At 36.3% G+C, this 19785-nt stretch overlaps 1 protein-coding gene across 18 annotated transcripts in view; it reads left to right on the top strand.

The window, feature by feature from the left end:
* The window catches only part of R3HDM1 (R3H domain containing 1), a 163256-nt gene that overhangs the window by 69892 nt on the left and 73579 nt on the right, over positions 1 to 19785 (top strand). For 11 of the 18 annotated variants that reach the window (XM_024980873.2, XM_024980895.2, XM_024980886.2 and 8 more), the window contains 4 exons: positions 105 to 315; positions 14694 to 14735; positions 15185 to 15274; positions 19177 to 19291. In XM_024980873.2, coding sequence (XP_024836641.1) covers positions 145 to 315; positions 14694 to 14735; positions 15185 to 15274; positions 19177 to 19291 — 418 coding nt within the window. In that variant the 5' untranslated portion in view covers positions 105 to 144. Of the gene's footprint in view, positions 1 to 104; positions 316 to 14693; positions 14736 to 15184; positions 15275 to 19176; positions 19292 to 19785 lie in introns of those variants that run through there. The other 7 variants (XM_024980908.2, XM_024980906.2, XM_010802110.4 and 4 more) reach the window with 3 other exon arrangements.

Raw genomic sequence — 19785 nt, 5'->3', positions numbered from 1 at the left:
TGACATTATTCCTGGAACATAGAAGATATTTAGTCAGTGTTGTGCACTAACTGAATGTAAGGGATGTTTCAAACTGAATTAAAATTTTTTTCTTGCTTGCTAAGGCTTCAAGTTCCCTGTAGAATTCTAAAATAACCTTTGCTAATGAGGATGTCTGATACTGTTACTATAAAAAATGATACTGAAACAATGAAGGATTTGGAGGCAGAAGTGAAAGATACAACTGGAGTTGAAAATCTTACCAAATCAGAAAACTATGGGAAGATTCTGGCAGAGAAGAATGAACGTTGTATTGACAACAATATTGATTTGCAGGTAAACAAGATTTTTGCCTCTGGCTACAAGTATTAAATATTCTATGCATAATTATACTTTTCATACAACACTCACTTTCAGAATTGTATAAGGGTAAGATGACCCATTGTGACATGTCTATCAGCTGCTTTGGGTGGTCACCTGGATTAGCTTGTTGAATCTAGCTCTTTGATTTGCTTGTATCACCTATTTCTTTTTATTCGTATGTGGCTAATATTGTTTTTTCTAGTGGCTTTATACTTTTTCATTCCATTTTACACCTATCAGTGTTGTGAGAGTTCAAAATAACCTAAGATTAGAAGAGATTAGAATAGAGAGATTGTAACTGCAGGAGTTCTGTTGGCAAAAACAGCCCTGGGGAAGCAATTGATAACTGTGACTGAGGGGAAAAAAGAGATTGATGAAGAAAAAAGGTCACTTGAGGCTTTTGATGATACACATGTATGATGACCTAGCACTAACCACTGAGAAGGCTTTTAATTCCAGGCATAGATGACAATTGATGATGGTCCACAGATTCAAGGTAGGTAAAAATTGGGTCAAGTAGTACTTAACAATGCTTACTTCTAAGTGTTCTTGTTATTTGTTGCTCTACAATGGGTAATCACAAAATAAGGGCTTGCAATTTTCAAATAACATTTTCTTTTTTAATATCTCGTGATTTGTGTGTCGGGAAATGGAGCAATGGCTTGACTGAGTGAATCTTGTCCATACAAGGCATCAAAAGAGATCCCTCACTGATACTTAAATGTCAGGTGGCCTGGCCCAAAAGGTCCATAACTGTTTTGCTCACTTATCTGGCTTGTTGGTGGCAATAGCTGGAATGTAAGCTGAGCTGGAACTAGGATAACATACCTGGACTGCCTCCAACACAATCGGCCCAGGTAATCAGACTCATTATGGGCAGCTCAGGGGTTCCAGAAAGTGTTTCAAGAGCCAAACAAAGCTGCAAGCATCCTTGTGACCTAGGCTTAGAACTCCCAGAATGTCACTTCCACTGTTGTCTGTTGATAACACTTGTTAGTAAAGCCAGCCCAGATTCAAGGGGAGAGGGCATTTGACCCTGTCTCTCAGTAGGAAAGACCTTTAATCTACCATAAGCTGTTAATTTAAAATACTGTCTGATACTTCTGTTTTAGTTAGCCCTATACTGCTAAGTCACTTCAGTTGTGTCAGATTCTTCGTGACCCTATGGACTATAGCCCACCAGGCCCCTCTGTCCATGGGATCCTCCAGGCAAGAATGTTGGAGTGGGTTGCCATTTCCTTCTCCAGGGGATCATCCCGACCCAGAGATGGGAACCTGTGTCTCTTATGTCTCCTACATTGGCAGGTGGGTTCTTTACCACTAGTGCCATCAGGGAAGCCCATAAACTGTTAAATTAAAATACTATGTCTTAAACTTTTGTTTTAGTTAGCATTTGGGGAGAAAAATACTCTTATCATTCTTTCTGCATCCTAAAGACCTTGAAGGCTATGTGTCAAAACTTATACTTTATTCTTTTAGAATAAATTAAGAAGGTTCTTTTAAAGGTTGTTTTATTCTTTCATTCACTCAAAAACTGTATTCTTCATTATGTGCCAGAAATGTGTTAGAAAATGATATCAACTCATACAGCAGTTAAAAAGCATTTAGATCCCACTGCTTAAGTAAAGTCAGGTGGCTATTATCTAAGAAATTTGGAGGAATAACAGAAATTTGGAGGAATAACAGTTTTTCTAGTCATTTTTAGAAATAGCACTTTTTAAAACAAAAGATTGTCATGCCTGCCATCAGTACACCCAGTGATGGCAGAAAGCCAGTATCCTGATTGGATCAGAAAATGCTTAAATTCTCTTGCATTTGTGATTGAAATGGTAAAAGATATCTTTCTAGTCTCTTTTCGGCACCAAAGGTTCACTCTTCCAGGTCATGTTTCTCAACAGGTGATTAACTTGGATTATGGCATACACTGCATACATTTCCAGACCACTGCAGTAAAGCAAATACCACATTAAAGCGAGTCACACAGATTTTTTGGTTTCCCAGCACGTGTAAAGACACTATACTGTAGTCTGTTAAGGATGCAGTAGCATTATATATAAAAAAAATAGTCAGACCTTAATTAAAAATACCTTATTGCTAAAGATGCTAACCATCATCTGAACCTTTGACAGATCATAATCTTTTTACCGTTGGAGTGTTTTGCCTTGATGTTGGTGGCTATTGACTGATCAGAGTGGTGGTTGCTAAAGGTCACTGGCAATGTCTTAAAATAAGGCATTGAAATTTGCTGCATCAATTTGCACTTCCTCTTATGTCCAGTTTCTCTGTAGCATGCAATGATGTATTTTACCTTCAGTAGAACTTCTTTCAAAATTGGAGTCAGTCCTCTCAGACTTTGTTGATGCTTCCTCAGTGAAGTTTATGTAATATTCTAAATCCGTTGTCATTTCAGTAATGTTCACAGCATCTTTACTAGGAGTAGATGCCATCTCAAGAAACCACTTTGCTCAGTAGGCACAGGAAGCAACTCCTCATCTGTTAAAGGTTTATAGCGAGATTGCAACAATTCAGCTACATCTTCAGGCCCTACTTTTTTTTTGTTTTTAAGGATAGTGTTTTTCATTGTCTCTCTCTCTCTTTTTTTTTTTTAATGTTTGTCTATTTTTGGCTGTGTCAGGTTTAGTGGCATGCAGGATCTTTGTTGAGCTGCATAGGCTTCTCTCTAGTTGTGGTGTGTGGATTCAGTAGTTCTGGCACATGGGCCTAGTTACCTGTGGCTGGGATATTAGTTCCCCAACCAGGGATTGAACCCATGTCCCCTGCATTGCAAGGCAGATTCTTAACCACTGGACCATCAGGAAAGTCCCCAGGCCCCACTTCTAATTCTAGTTCTCTTTCTGTTTCCACTCCATATGCAGCTACTTCCTCCACTGAAGTCTTGAACCCCTTAAAGTCATCCATGAGGGTTGGAATCAAATTCTTCCAAACTCATATTAATGTTACTATTCTGACCTCTTCCCATGAATCACCAGTGGCATCTAGAATGGTGAATCTTTCCAGAGGCTTTTTGGGCTTTGCCCACATTCATCAGAAGAATCACTATCTGTGGTAGCTATAGCCTTACAGAATGTATTTCTTAAGTAATAAGACTTAAGAAATTGAAAGAACTTGAAAGCTGAAATTACTTATTGATCCATGGGCTGCAGAATGATGTTGTGTTGTTAACAGGCATAAAAACAATATGAATCTAGTTGTACATCTCCATCAGAGCTCTTGGTGACCAGGTGTATTGTCAATGAGCAGTAGTATTCTGAAAGGAATCCTTTTTCTGAGCAGTAGGTCTCAACAATGCACTTAAAATATTCAGTTATGCATGTTGTAAATAAATGTGCTGTCATCTAGGCTTTGTTGTTCCATTGATAGAGCACAGGCAAAATAGGTTTAATAAAATTCTTAAGGGCCATAGGATTTTCAGAGTGGTAAATGACCACTGACTTCAACTTAAAGTCACCAGCTGCGTTAATCCCTAATAAGAAAATCAGCCTGTTCTTTGAAGCTTTGAAGCCAGTCATTGACTTCACCTCCCTAGCTATGGGAGTCCTAGATGGCATCTTTTTCCAATAGAAGGCTGTTAGATCTGGCTAACTTGCTGCAGCTTCTACATGAGCACTTGGTATTTCACCTTGCATTTTTATGCTGTGGAGATGGCTTCTTTCCTTAAAATCTGTGAACCAACTTCTGCTGGCTTTAAACTTCTACATCTTCCTCACCTCACTCCACCTTCATAGAACTGAAGAGAGTTGGGGCTTTGCTCTAAATTAGGCTTTGGCTTAAGGGAATGTTGTTGCTGGTTTGATTTTCTATCCAGACCACTAAAACTTTCTCCATATCAGCAGTAAGGAAGTTTCACTTTCTTATCGTTCATGTTTTCCCCTGGTGTAACACTTTTAATTTCCTTTAAGAACTTTTCCTTTGTACTCACAACTTGACTAATTGTTTGGCAAACAGGCCTAGCTTTCAGCCTGTCTCAGCTTTCAGCATACCTTCCTCACTATGCTTAATTTCTAGCTTTCAATTTAAACTGAGAAAGATGTGACTCTTACCTTCTCTTGAAGACTTGCTGCTGCTGCTGCTAAGTCTCTTCAGTCATGTCCGACTCTGTGCAACCCCATAGATGGCAGCCCAGCAGGCTCCCTCGTCCCTGGGATTCTCCAGGCAAGAACACTGGAGTGGGTTGCCATTTCCTTCTCCAATGCATGAAAGTGAAAAGTGAAAGTGAAGTCGCTCAGTCGTGTCCAACTCTTCGCGACCCCATGGACTGCAGCCTACCAGGCTCCTCTGTCCATGGGATTTTCCAGGCAAGAGTACTGGAGTGGGGTGCCATTGCCTTCTCCCCTTGAAGACTTAGATGTAGGATTATTAACTGGCCTGATTTCAACATCGTTGTGTTTCAGGGAATAGGGGTCCCTGGGGAGAGGGAGAAACTGGAAATGACTGTCTAGTTGGCAGAGCAGTCAGAACACACACCACATTTATTGGTTAAGCTTGCCATCTTACGAGGGTGTGGTTTGAGGCACCCCAAAATAATTGCAGTGGTAACATCAGAGGTCACTGATGACAGATCACCATGACAAACAAAATAGTAATGACAAAGTTTGAATAATTATGATAATTGCCAAAACATGACAGATACAAAGAGAGCAAACGCTGTTGGAAAAATGGTGCTACTTGAAGCAGGGTTGCAACAAACCTTCAATTTGTAAAAGCACAGTATCTGCCAAGCACAGTGAAACGAGGTGTGCTTGTATTACATTTTCTGCCATGTCTCTTGTGTTGCTCTTGGTGGTAAACACAAAAACGTTCTGATGACTACTATTGAGTCATGGCTCAGTGGTTCATACTGCAGGAGAATTTCATGCAGTCCGCAAACACTTGCTGAAAACATATTCCATGGCAAGGAAATAGTGTAATAAGGAAAAGTGGGCTTGGTCTCTCATATCACGTTCCATATAGCATGGTGAGTATAAAGACTGGGAAGAGGAACAAAGAGAATACGAGAGTCCGTTTTATGTTAATCCACTGAAATGCTGTATTCCTTGTTTATTCAAATGTTTATTAAGATTTTACTTTTACGTGGATATATTTACTCTGCTTGGAGATTTTGAGGTTCAAGATGCCTCTATGCAAGGTATCTGGCAAGGGGTTTACAGTCGAAATAATGTACACAGAGATTTAAGTAATGGAAATTAGGAATGGAAGTAGACAAAATTAGAAAAATTTTTTTGTTTTAATATAAATAAGTCAACTCTTTTAAGAATGAAAAGGGAATAGTGTCTTGTTAAAAAAAAAATCTGTTTTATATAGTTACCTCTTAATATGGAGTTACCTATTACGAAATGCCTTTTTTTCTAAGATACTAGTAGACATTTCATCTTCTTTTTCTACCTCTAAGATACTTCCTGAAGGTTTCATTTTAAACAGCAACTATTATTTTTACTCAAATTTACATGTATGTGCTGATTAAAAGTGACTTAGGAAAATGGAAATGTTTTCTTAAGAAAGCAAACTTTTCATCTGTTTCCAAATCTTAATTTCCTGACCATCCTTTTAGTATTTTATTGAGGAAAACTAATTTTTGAATGAAGGGATGTCATAGTATAAAATTAATATAAAGAACTCTTATGATTTTCTACTATTTGTTAAAGATATTATTTATATAAACTGTTCTTTTATCCATTTGTTCACTGATATGTGATCCAAACTTAGATGATTCCCTGGTGCCAGAGATTGCACGGATCTATAAAACAGAGATAAGCACTACTGAGTATCTCGGGAATGGACTCAGACTGTGCCATGTGATGCTACCTTAAAGTTAGAATAACCTTCACCATAGCTGGAATAAACTTTAAATTATTGTACCTTTTTTGATTTTCTTATCTGGGTGCTCTCCTGTCAGGCCTCATCTTTTTTCATTTTATTTTTTGTTTACCTCCATCCATTCATTCATGTGCTCACTTGAGAAGACTTAAGTTCTATCTTCAGAGAATAAATGGTTCTGGAAACTGTAAAGTACAAGAGGACAGTTGCCCAAGGTGCCTTTTTTTTTTTTTTTTTTTTTAATGGAGCATGTGTATTATGTGGCCAGTTTCTTCATTCTAACTTGGTTATGAGACTGAAACCATTCCTCACTCTGCTTTATCATGCTGAAGAATCATCTGAGGGGGAGGGAGATGGATGCTGAGTTGTCGCATCAAAGGAAGCAGCATTATTCTAGCAGTATCCATCCTTGTTTAAACCGTCCCCTGTTAGAGGTTTGAGGTTACATGATATGCTTCATGTTCATAACTGATGTGCTGGAGAATTGGTGTTGAATTTATAGCAGCAGCAGTACAGAAAATGTGATGTATTTTATCCATGTCAATAAAGGAATGACCTGGTCTTGTTCTACAGAGAGTGGAAATTGGAAGTCAAACACCCTTTGTATTCTAAAACAGGGTCTCAAACATTTTGTAATTTTTATGTATATATTGTTAGGAGTCTTGGTGCTGTTAGTTAATCTGTCTTTGAATACAGTGTTTAATATAGCACTCAATAAATGATGCCAGTTGTCAGTGGATGAGTAATCAACTAATAGCTCTGCTAGTAATTGATTTTTTCTTCAATAAAGCTTCATAAGCCATGATAATAATAACAATAATATCATCAAGCTGGAGAGAGGCCAGCAGACATTAGACATCTCCTTGAATGTTTCCAAGCAGATATTATCTTAATTAATAGAAAGCTCTTTGACCACTTCTTGTATAAATAATTTCACTTGTATGACAGTGTTGATTGTGTTTTTTATTCAGTTTTATTAGGGACTATAATCTTTTAAGAATTTTTATGACTACTTTGTTAAGAATTATTTAGAGTTAATTCAAGCAGTCTGTCACATTAATCTCAAGAAGTTCACTTTCCCACATAATTGCTATGGAGTTCTGAATTGTTGGTGTGGTCCCAAATAATTATGCAAAGAGTTTTTGATTAGCAATGTTTCTGTTGCCACACACACACTATTCCTATAAATGAATTCAAGTAAAGTAGCAGAACACAAAGTCAGCACACAAAAATCAGTTGGATTTTTATATATAAACAGTGAACAATCTGAAAAGGAAATTGCAAAAGCAGTTCGATATGCAGAAGGATTAAACAGAATAAAATACTTAGGAATTAACTTAATCAAGGGGGTGAAAGATTTGTTTAGTGAAAACTACAAAACAATGCTGAAAGAAATTACAGATGACATAATTAAATTGAAGTATATTCATTGTCTTGAATTGGAGACATCAGTATTGTTAAAATGTTAATACTGCCCAAAGTGATCTACAGATTAGTGTAATTCCCATCAAAATCAAATGTCATTTTTGCAAAAATAGAAAATCCCATTCTAAAATTCATGTGGGACTTCAAAGGACCTGGAATAGTCAAAACATTCTTGAAAAAGAACAAAACTGGAGGGGTCAGTTCATGACTTCAAAACTTACTACACAGCTACAGTAATCAAAGCAGTCTGGTGCTGGCATAAAGACAGACATATAAACCAGTGGAATAGACTAGAGAGCCCAGAAATAAATTCTTGGATATATAATCGGATGATTCTTGATAGGAGTGCTAAGGCAATGAAGAAAGGATAGTCTTTTTTTAAATGGTGCTGGGAAAACTAGATGTCCACAGGCAAAAGAATGAGCTTGGACTCTTACCTAAGACCATATATAGAAATTAACACAAAATGAATCAAAGACCTCTAAGAGCTGTAAAACTCTAAAATTCTTAGAAGAAAACACTGGAAGAAGGCTTCGTGACTTGGTTTTGGTGATGACTTCTTAGACATAACACCAAAGGGGCCAGCCAAGAGAGCTTTCTTAGTCCCCAGGCCTGCCTCTAAGACATTCCGCTGCCCAAGATGCCTGTTATAAACTGCACACCCAAGAGGAAAGGGACCATAGCGCCAGAGCTGCTGGACCCATTTATAAAGTCAACAACTTTAAGAAGGGCAAAGGCTGAAGACTGCAAAACCACAAAAGAGACTGAAGAAGGTATGGGGTGAGACTGCCAAGATTCTGCATCTCAGCAAGCTCCCAGGTGATGCCAGTATTACCCATTTACAGGTCTGTGGGCAGTACGTTGAACAGCACTGATACAAGAAAACAACTGTTAAGCTGTGGAAGCTACTCCTATCAAGTGATTAGTGAAGCCATATACCCTGCCCCTTGGCATCTTCCAGGATCACAGGCCCTGTGTGATGCCCACAGCAAAAACCTACATTGCAGAGAAGACATGGTGATCTTGTCCCCACAGAGTGGGAGGAAAGTTGCTGGAACAGCTCACTTTTACCAGAGAGAGAATGGTATTTCTAAGAAAAAAGTCAGTGCTCAGGTCTAGGGCAAAAGTGTTTATTGATGGCCTCAGGGTGGCTGCGTTTCCATTTGAAAACTGCACACCTTTGTGAAAGTTATCTTTACCGCCACCATCCTTCATGAACCTGAGGAAGAAATACCCAGAGGAACAATGCCCTCTGATGACGTTTCTTCCAAAAAGGATCCTGAATTGGCTAGAGGAGCTCAAGGTTATGACCAGCCATTTTGGCATTAGAGTCATAGAACTCAAGAGTCGCAACTCAAAATTGAGCCCCACAAACCCGTTTTTCAGAAGCTTATTTCAATGAATTGCCAGTGTCACCTGGAGATCCAGTGGCACAGGCAGGACTCAACCCTAGCCTTCTACCTTTGTGTACTTCTGGAGCACCATGCTGCCCCATTCATGATCTTTCCCAACCTTGTTTGGGCCCAACTCCCCTAAAACTAGCATCTGTGTTTAGTGCATTTTACAGTGAACTCAGACTTTTTGAGTCTTGTATAAGTTTCAACATTTGCTGAAATGAGGACACTCCAAAGGGCCACCCTTGGAGTGGGACTTGCTTTTAATTTTTTGAGACTTCACTGATGAGAGCCAGGTAAGACACCAGATTGATCTTAAGTTGGTTGGATTTGAAAGGGTTAAGTAAAGTGTTTCTCTGCCCCCCCCGCCCCCTACCTACCCCCCTACCCCCCCACCCCCCACCCCCACACACACACAAATAAACCACCAGTTGGTTCAGGAAGATGCTCAGTGTCTTTATCAAGCTGGTAAGGGGTGAAGACTCGGGACATGTGAATCTTACTTTATCTTGATTCATGCCACAAGAAGCTTTCTTTAGCTGAAAGCTGTTGTGGAGACATTCCAGGATGGCTAACGGAGCTTTATTAAGCAGTATATCAACCATGAGTTCTCCAGAAGTGTCGAAAGTGTTCTGAAGACCATCTTGCAGTTTGCCCCGAGCCACCCAACTTTCTTTGCTGAGAGGTTGTACTATTCTGTGAAAGATGCTGGCACAGACGACTTCATGCTGGTCAGGATTGTGGTCCCTTGAAGTGATATTGATCATGTAACATGTATTGGGTTGGCCAGAAAGTTGGTTTAGGTTTATGCGTATGTTATAGAAATGCCCTAAGGAACTTTTTGCCCGACCCAATAGAAGAGATGTTCAGTCAAATGTATCAGAAGACTCTGGACCCAGTAGTTTCAAATGACATGAGAGGAGATCATCAAAGATGACTTCTGACCATTGTGGGCCAGTAAGAGGGATCTTTTTAATGAAGCCATTCAAACCTAATCCTTCAAGAGAAGACTGACCCACATACAACAATATTAACCATCACCTAAGGAAAAAGCTTTTTACTGAAGACTATGTCAGGGTAATGTATTTGGTTTGCACATGTGGTTATTGCCTTAACTCCAGTGTTATTTTTTCTCTATGTACAATCAATGTAAAGCTGTATCACAGTATTTTAGTAATAATTCAGTGTTTATTCTTACTGATCTCATGTTCTTACTCTAATCAGTATCAAAATTTGGTACTCTTGATTAGCATAATGAAGCATGATTCACATTGTTCTTTTTCTAATCAGAGTACCAAATTGGAAAAAAAAAATCACAATCTCTTAAGAAGAGGTGGGGGGAAACATAGGACAAAAGCTTTACAACATTGAATTTGGCAGTGATTTCCTGGCTGTCACACCACAAGCTGGCAATTTGGACTTAATGAGAATTAAAAATTTTTTACAGCAAAAGACTATAAATAGAGTAAAAAGACAATCCATAGACTAAGAGAAAATATTTGCAAATCATTTGTCTGAGAAGATATTATAACCATAATATATAGAGAACTCCTAAAACACAACAACAAAACCCCAAACAACCCAATTCAAAAATGGAGAAAGGATTTAAATATACACATTTTTAAAGAAGTTATACAAATGACCAGTAAGTACATGAATAGATACTTAGCATCACTAATCACTATGGAAATGCAGATCAGAAATATGAGATACTATGTTATACCATTAGGAGGGCTACTATCAAAAAGTAGAAAAACAAGTGTTGGCAAGGATGTGGGAAAATTAGAACTCTTGTACACTGTTGTTGGGAATTTAAAATGATACAGACATTATGGGAAACAGAATGGCAGTTCTTAAAAAAATTGAAAATGGAGTTAGTGTGTGATCCAGCAATTACACTTCAGGATATACACCAGAAGAATTGAAAGCAGAATCTTGAAGAGATATTTGTACACCCGTGTTCATAGCAGCATTAGTCACAATAGTTAAACATGGAGTCAAGCCAAATGCATTTGTCTTGAGATAAAGAGATAAGCAAAATATGGAATATGCATACAATGGAATAACATGTAGCCTTAAAAAAGAAAGAAATTATGTGATATGCTGCAACATGGATAAACTCAGGGCTTATTATACTAACTGAAATGTCAGTCATTAAAAGATAAGCACTTTGTGATTCCACTAACATGAGGTACTTTGATTCAAAATCAGAGACGGAAAGTAGAATGGTAGTCACCAGGGGTTAGAATGAGAGAAGATGGGGAGTAATGTTTAATGGCTACAAGATGAAAAGAGTTACAGATATGCAGTGTGTGGATGGTGACAACATTTTGAATATATTTAAACTGAACTGCACACTTAAAAATGATTAAAATGGTAAATTTTATATGTACTTCTCCACAGTAAAAAAAAAAAAAAAATTGAGAAGGAGGCTTGGCTTGGGCTGAGCTAAAATATGCAAATATATGTAGGCCACATGGAGGGTGGAGGGGTGGAGCGGAATGGGGGTGGAAAAGTGAAAGACATGCTTTAAATAATAAAATCCACTTTAGAAATAATTCATTCTTATTTAAAACCAAACTTCTTTTCTCTGTTGTGTTTGCATGTATGTATGTGGCAGATTTTCTGGTATTTATTATGTAATTAGGATCTTTTATCATTTGATATGAAATAAGTGATTTTTATTGAATAATGCCACTTTGGCAGTTTATGCTTTACTTATGTAGTAGCTTTCTATTGCTGCATAACATACCACCACAAACTTAGAGGATTAAAACAATGTCCAGTTGTCAACTCATAGTTATGTAAGTTGGGAGTTCAGTTGAGCTCAACTGAGTTCTCTGCTTAGGGTTTCTCAAGGCTAAAAGCAGAGGTGTTGGCCAGGCTGGGGGCCCTTAATCTGAAGACTCTGGAGAAGAGTTTGTGTTCACACTCATACCAACAACAGCAGCGCCTTAGTGTTTGGCAGCTGGAGGTCTGAGGTCCGTGTTTCCTGGCTGACTTTTGGCCACAGGCCACTCTGTGCCCCGGGAAGCTGCCTGTAGCCCTCTTCTGTCCCCTCTGTCTTCAATGCCAGCAGTGCAGTGTCAGGTCCTTCTCACCCTTTGAATCTGACCTGCCGCCTCCCTCCCAACCAAAGAAATTTTAAAGGGCTTGCTTGTTTGGGTGAGACCCAGCTGAATTATCTCTATCTTAAGAGCAACTGACTTGGTACTTTAATTACATATGCAAAATTCTTTCACAACCTTATTTAGATTAGCATTTCATTAATTTGCCAGAGGAGGGCAATGTTAGAAGGCTATCTTGAGAATTCTATCAATCACAAATAGTATTTGACTCACAAGAAGGTTTTGTTTATAGGTGTGATATAAAGTGCACGGGACTAAGATTCTGAAGATCTTAGGTTCTGTTTGACTGTTTAGTAACACTGATCCTGGACTGTAAGGCTCTTGAGACCAACATCTGTGTCTTATTCATCTTTATAAGCCTACTATGTGGCACAGAGTCTGGCATGTAGCAGGAACTTAGAACATGTTAAGTCACATTGAGATAATTTTACGTCTCTGTGGTTTAATCTTCCTTCATCAAAGAACTCTTATGAGTTAAAACGGAGACGGTTAAAGCATGTGTAAATCTATGAAAATTCTAAACCATTACTATAGGGACAGTGTACAACCTCCCCAGAGCCCTTTTCTTTTTTCTTTTTTGAAAATATTTTTTTATATTTATTTGGTTGCACCAGGTCTTACTTGCAGCATGTGCAATTTAGTTCCCTGACCAGCGATCAAACTGGGTCCCCTGCATTGGGAGCGGAGTCCTAACCACTAGACCACCAGGGAAGTCCCTCATTTTTTAAATCTATCATTTTACTGAACTTTTTCAAGAACTTTGAGAATTAATACAAGTAGTGTGAACTTTTATACAAGGGAAGTAAACTGACATAACTTGACTAGTATCATCTACTCATAAGCAAAACTAGAAATTTGAATCCAGTCCAGCATATGAATGCAGTTTTTACTTGCCAGTTAATGATTTTTTTCATTAAAAAATAAAATTTTAAGAGAAAGTGATGTGCCATTGATACTTAGTTTAGAACTGTAAGGGATTAAATCAGAAGACTGAAATAAATCATAAATTGTTTTCCTTAGAGCTTATTTAGTCATGTGTATTTTGCTCATATTCATCTATTTATTTTTCTCCTGTTTTTTTCTGTAAACCCTTACTTTATGTAACATAGCCTCTTTTAAGTCCATGTGTAGTGGTAACAGAAACCCTCTTGAATAAATTAAAGAAGTGAGTAAAGACAGAACCAACATGGAGTTCTCTCAGCCAGTGCTGTCGTGTGCATTTGTGCGTGCCTCCATACCATTTCTTCTCTTGAAGAAACAAAGTCATTTCTATTTTTTTTCTTCCGTTTTTCTTTTGTTGTTGGTACTGCTGATTTTTACTGTTGAATAAATCCAGGGTCAAAATCCCAAGAGTACAGTGCTTCTTATTTCAAGTACTTTGACTTCAAAATGGGAGACAGACCACACTGGTGCTATAGATTATTGTTTCTGTTGGTTCTACAAGGAAGGCCTTTTTGGATTCTGGAATGAAATGGTGGCTTTTTTTCATATGTGAAGCATACTAATCTAGGTATTAAAGATGTTGTTTTATGACTGGTATCAAACTGGCTCCTTGGTTTTAATGAGTTTAAGTGATAGATACGTAAGCCTTGTACCGTTTGGGTTTGGGGTTAGAGAGGTAGATTAGAAGGAGATGGAAGCAAAGAAAATCTTCCAGAGTCCAGTTCACAAGCCCTTCAGCTGTTTTCTCAGGCCAAAGCCTGGTATCACAGACCAGAGCCACTCACCCGAGCGGGTTCCCCAATTGTGTGATTGATGATCTGATGGTTAAGCTGAACATGCATATTGGAACTTTGCTCACTTTTCTTCATTTCTACTTCATTCTCTTACCCTTGACCAAACAAATAGGATTCCGACTGATAAACTGGGGTTGTACTGTGAAGTACAACCAAGACTACCAATAAGTCTAAGGCTTGGTGCAGTGATTTCTCTCTGGAAAAACTTAGAGATCATATAGTTAACCGAAAATATGGCTTCAGGGGAATTTTTAAGTTATTATGGAAGAGTTGTATTTAAGTAGTACTTCCAGTTAATGTAATTGTGATGAAATTTGCCCTTTTGATTTTGGCTTTTAGCACGGTGAAGTACAGTGCTAAAAAGGCTCAGTAGAGAAGTGGTGGTACTCTGATTCAATGAGCATTTGAAACATTGTCTTCAGTATCATAAGTTTGGAACTTTGCCAGGCACAGCTACTTAAAATTCCTCAAGGTTTCTTGTGGGTACCCCCCCCCAACTTTCACTAAAGTGTAATATGTTACAGAATACAAACAAGGTGTATTTTATTTTGCTACTAAGACATTACCTTATAATTCAGTTTAGCTCAATCAACACAGAAATTATGGCTGTTTGCTCATTTAAAGAACATGGCCAACTCACAGAAGGATTTTAGAAAATCTTCTATAAGTGTGCTTTTGGGAGGAATCAATATTTCTTTACTTGAAACCAGCTCTGATTTCCTCATTTTCCGTTCTCTGTGCAGTTAGTTTCTCTGTGGCTTAGGATTATGAACTAAGAAACAATTTTTCTGTTTCAGTATGAAATTTAATGCAAATCTTTCTTGTGTATTCAGCGGCCATTGCAGTCATTTGGACAGACAGGAAAAAGGTCTAAGGTATAGTAAATATTTTGTGCTGGCATGCCAAGGGCCTTGCCTCATGCTTGATGAATCTTTGTTTTCATACAGCGCTGCATTCAGTTTAGTTTTGTCACATTTCGTTTGGGGCAGAAAGCTTATTTTGTTTTATTTGGGGTTTTTGTCTTGCCTAGTCGCTTTTGTGCATTGCTTTTATATCTTTAATGGTTCTTTATCTGTAGAGAAAATGGCTCTCATCATTCTTTGGGTTTTGAGATTGAAGTTACTCCCATTCTTGCTATTGCTATTATTTTTAAAACTGCAGTTATTGTTTTCCCTCATAACAAAGAGTTTTAATGGTATTTAATGATATATTTAACTTGCACATTTCACCTACATCTATACACAGCAGAAACTATTATAAAGAAATTTAAACTCTAGCCCTAGATTTATGAAATGTAGCGTTAATTTTAAATACTTTTCTTCAGTCAAGCTCAAAGTTAAAGCTAGTTCGGAGCCTTGCAGTGTGTGAAGAATCTCCACCACCCCCTACAGCAGAGATATCACAGGAGAACCAGGTAAAAAAAAAAAAAACCAAAACACCAAAACAATAAACAAAGCAAAGCAATTATTATTCACAGATACAATGGAAAAGCCTGCTTCCTGGAGAATATTTTTTCATAACGTTAAATAAAAGTTGTATGTGCATGTACATGTGTTGTATATGTTTTTACTGAGTAAACTACCAGTAAGTCTAAGGCTTATAGTTAACTGAGAATATGGCTTCAGGGGAATTTTAAGTTATTATGGAAAAGTTATATTTCAGTAGTACTTCCAGTTAATGTAATTGCGAGGAAATTTTCCCTTTTGATTTTGGCTTTTAAAAATTTGTCAAACACCTCTTGAGTATGAAGTGGAGACTACCCAAGACTTCTGCTTGATATGTATCATTATGCTTAACCTGAATGCATGGTGAAGCCAGTCTTCATAATAGCTTGGCTCTAATAGTTGTCTAATATTTCTTATTCCATTGTTTATAAAGTATAGAACTACTGAGGCTCAACAAATAGTTTGGTTTTTTGCTTTGTATATATTTTTTTAATGCTATGACTTTACTTTTCTATTAATCTTAGCTACAGATTGATCTTTGTCTTATGTTACACTTGTACATTTACATATAATTATTTTCGGACCCCCTTAACGATGTTTATTAGTGTGACAACTTTGGCTGTTTGTGGCTTGTTCTGCTTTAAGAGTTTAAATAACCCGAAGTCCCCCTGTATCCTAACAATTAGTTTCCAAAGAATTGAGGCAATATTTTGGTTAAGAGAGATGATTGAATAAAGGAGAAAGAGAAAAAAGATCTATGACAGATTGTATACCCCCTTTTTTTTAATGCCAGTTGTATGTTTGTTGATTCAAGCAGAGACTGTTGATGCTTTGCCTTGATGTAGAAGACGATGCCATCAAACATATCTATAAATACTGAAGGTAGTTGTCACATGTTTAGAATGTGTTATGTTTTTAAAAAGCACTATGTGCTTTTATTTTATATAAGAAGATTTTTTAATAGATTATTGACAAAGTGTCAAGGAACATAGAGATCAAAATTTACTTTTGATTTATATTTAAAATCTTACATAAATAGAAGATAGTTGTATGTATTCTATAAAAACAGATATTTTTAAGCAATAAAAAATAAACTTCCAAAAAAATAGAAATATGCTCAAAATATTTTACTAAGAACGATTGCCTGGAGAACATTTTCAGATGTTAACTTGGCTTTTGCATGCTTGTTGATGAGGCTGAAGAGTTATTTATACACTCTGAAAAAAATTCAATACAATTGTGTTTTAAAAAGTTTTAAAAAGCAGTTTTACAAGTTCTTTTGTACATGTCAGAGTAACAAATATACCTGTTCAGGGTTGAGCAGTAGGCAGTGTAATGGGGTTTTTTTGAAAATTAATTTCTTCATTTTGTTGACCAAAATGTTACACCATCAGCCCCATAGAATAACTTGTCCAAGGAGATTGAGGAAATGAGAAGAGTCGGACATTCATAAGACTGTTAATCCAGAAAAAGTGTCTTCTTTTTGAGAAAAACTGTAACAAACATGATCTTTGGTTTGATGTGGTACATTTCACCTATCTGAAAATTATTATAGGAGGTAGAAGGGAGGTGGGGGTTCTTATAGTACTACATAAATTTGTCTAGTGAAAATTTATGTAAGAAATAAATTAGTACAAGGAGAATATGTTGTATACTGATGTATATATTATTCAAAAAAGCTGACTTGCAGCATATGGATAATGAATAAGCTGGTTATACCAAAATTCAGTTGTTCCACATAATATATTATTTCTCAATTTTTCTTGGATACAGTTAAATTTTTCTTTTGCGATAACAACCTATTATTACCTTCTCTGAACAAAAGATACTCTTTTTAATAGAAAGTCTTTTTCCAAGCGTTGAGTTAACTAAATTGCACCTAAATGGGAATTGAAAAACAAATTATTTCTCATAAAATGTACTAGCATCTAATCCTTGACAGCAGACACTTTCCAGCTAATAACGCTTGATTCAGAATGTGATTTTTGAGGAATTAATCTGGAATAAAACTCATTATTTGAAAGGTTGAGAGGCAATTAAAAAAGAGATGTCACTCGAGTCTGATGAGAGCTTATGAGAAGGAAATGACCTCAATAACTGATGTCAGTGACAGAGTGAAGAGTAAAGAAATTATGGCTGCCCATGGAGATAGTGCTATCATTTCAGTTATTTGTAGTCAAGAGAGTTTATGTATAAGGGCTTAGGCTTTTAAAATTAAAATATGTCTTGTTTATTTGCTACTGAAAACAAGGCCTCAGTACCAACTGAAGACAAGCCTAGATACATTATATCTGCTAGATTTTTAAATACAGTTCACCTTGATAAAATAGTTTAATATCTGTCTAAATGTGGAATCTTTTCTTCCAACATTGATTTCATAGATTATCCTTGAGTAACAGGATAGAAGTTATAAGTTAGGGAAACTTCTAAATATTCTACTTCTGAAACAATTCTGGGATTCATTTTTAAGTTAAAAATATAAGGAAAGTAGACTAGAAAGTGAGTCATAATGAGAAAAATGACTGACAAATACATGAAGTTGATTAACGCATGAGATTTGGTAAATAAGACAAAGGAGGGCATAAAGCAGATGTTTTGTCATTTTAGTGGAATTTGCCAGTACCTCACTTTTGTCCTATATTCTGAGCACAACTTTGAACTAAGATGAAATAGGAATCAGAACTGAGAAAAGATAAAAATAGCAGTCAGAAACCCAATGGGGAGGGATATATATATACATATATATGTATATGTATTAGATCTGAAACTCTTCTGCAAAATACTATTTTAAATATATATATATATATATATATATATATATATAGGGAGAAAAATGTTTAATAGAAATCATGGTGGCTGCAAGTTTCAGAATCTTGAAATTTATATCCTTTCAGTATTGACTTACTGTACCTACTGCCACCACCAACCGTCACCCAGAAAAGCGAAGTCATTTACTAATATTTCCCATCACTAAAGAACAACTGTATACAGCAACTTAGCCTACATCTAGATAGGCTACACCTTTATCTTTAGTAGAAATGTTCTGGAAGTTTGTCTGTCTGTCTTAATAACTTTGCGTGAATAATCAAAGCGTTGTGATTTTTAACCTATTTCAGCTGTATTTCTAGTAATTCCTTTCTGTTCTGAAATTGCATGTCATGACATTGTTTTAAAAATGTAAAATTAGTTCTCCTTTTCAGTCTTAGACAATGGTTACTTTACAAGTAAATGTTACATATCACTAAGGGAAACAATCTTGTCTGAAATCTTTCTAAAACAACTTTGTGGCACTTAGAGGAGGAACAGTGATAGTAGACTCAAACAGGAAATAATCAAAGTTGGGATTTGGTTTTGAAGTTTTTACTTACAGTTTTATATGATAAGAAAATGAAGGAATATGATTTTAAAGTGGATACTTAAGAAAATTAGTTTTTGGTAAGTGTTAACCTGACACTCATATGTTCCTATTGTCATGATTGATGAAAATTATCATACTTTTGTTTGATGTGGTATCTCCATTGCAAAAATAGGTTAAAAAGACCTTTCTTCTGATCCTCCAAGGGTTTTAAGTAGATTCATTGAAACTATTATAAAAAACATTTATTTTCTCTAAGATAATTTTTAATTGATATTTTCAATGGATATGTTTCAATTGATATATTCAGCTCAAAAAATTAATTTTAACTTTTTTTATCAAGAGTTTGATTAACATGGTAAAGCTACTGTATTTTCTTACTTGAAGAATCTGGTTGGATAAAATAAAAACCTTTTTTTTCCTCCATGCAGTTTTGTTAATCAGCAATACAAATGTGGGGTATTAACTGAATCACTTTTATATTTTCACTTAATAACTGATTTTACCTTCCAACAGGAGAAAATTCAGATCCAGTTAACACAATCATTTGAAAAAGAGGAGAAGCCCCCAAAAGATGAAGCAGAAAAAGAAAAAGCCAGTGATAAGTTGCCCAGAAAAATGTTATCAAGAGGTTTGCAATTTATTTCTGTATTTTTTAAACAAAGGTTTTATTTCACCATTAATCCACCCTTTACCCCTTGAATAATTTTTATATAGTATATTTCTAATAAAAGGAATCCAGAACAGACTGAAGGGATGATATAGTTCTGGGCAAAATGGCATGACACAGTTCTAAACATCAGATAATTTAGCCAAAAAACTGCACCTCATGTCAAAGTCACCAAGGAAGATAACTCATGATCATTTATTGGTCTGTCTTTTGTATCAAAATAATGGAATCACTATAATTTAAATACTGATTCCATTAAAAAGATGTATTTTTAATTCCTTACAATACAAAGAACTAATGCCAAAATGTTTAGTATGCAGTAAGAATATTCTTGGAAACCCAAGATGTTTATCTTTCAGAGTGAATGTTAAAGGACTATATCATATCATTACAAGCCTATAAAAATGCTTTTTACATTTATAGACATGGTTATGTTGACCAGTTTTATAAACAGC

The sequence above is a fragment of the Bos taurus genome, chromosome 2 (assembly GCF_002263795.3).
Source record: "Bos taurus isolate L1 Dominette 01449 registration number 42190680 breed Hereford chromosome 2, ARS-UCD2.0, whole genome shotgun sequence".
Lineage (NCBI taxonomy): Eukaryota > Metazoa > Chordata > Mammalia > Artiodactyla > Bovidae > Bos > Bos taurus.
The sequence above is the reverse complement of the archived record's forward strand: the minus strand, read 5'-3'. Positions and strand labels throughout refer to the sequence as shown.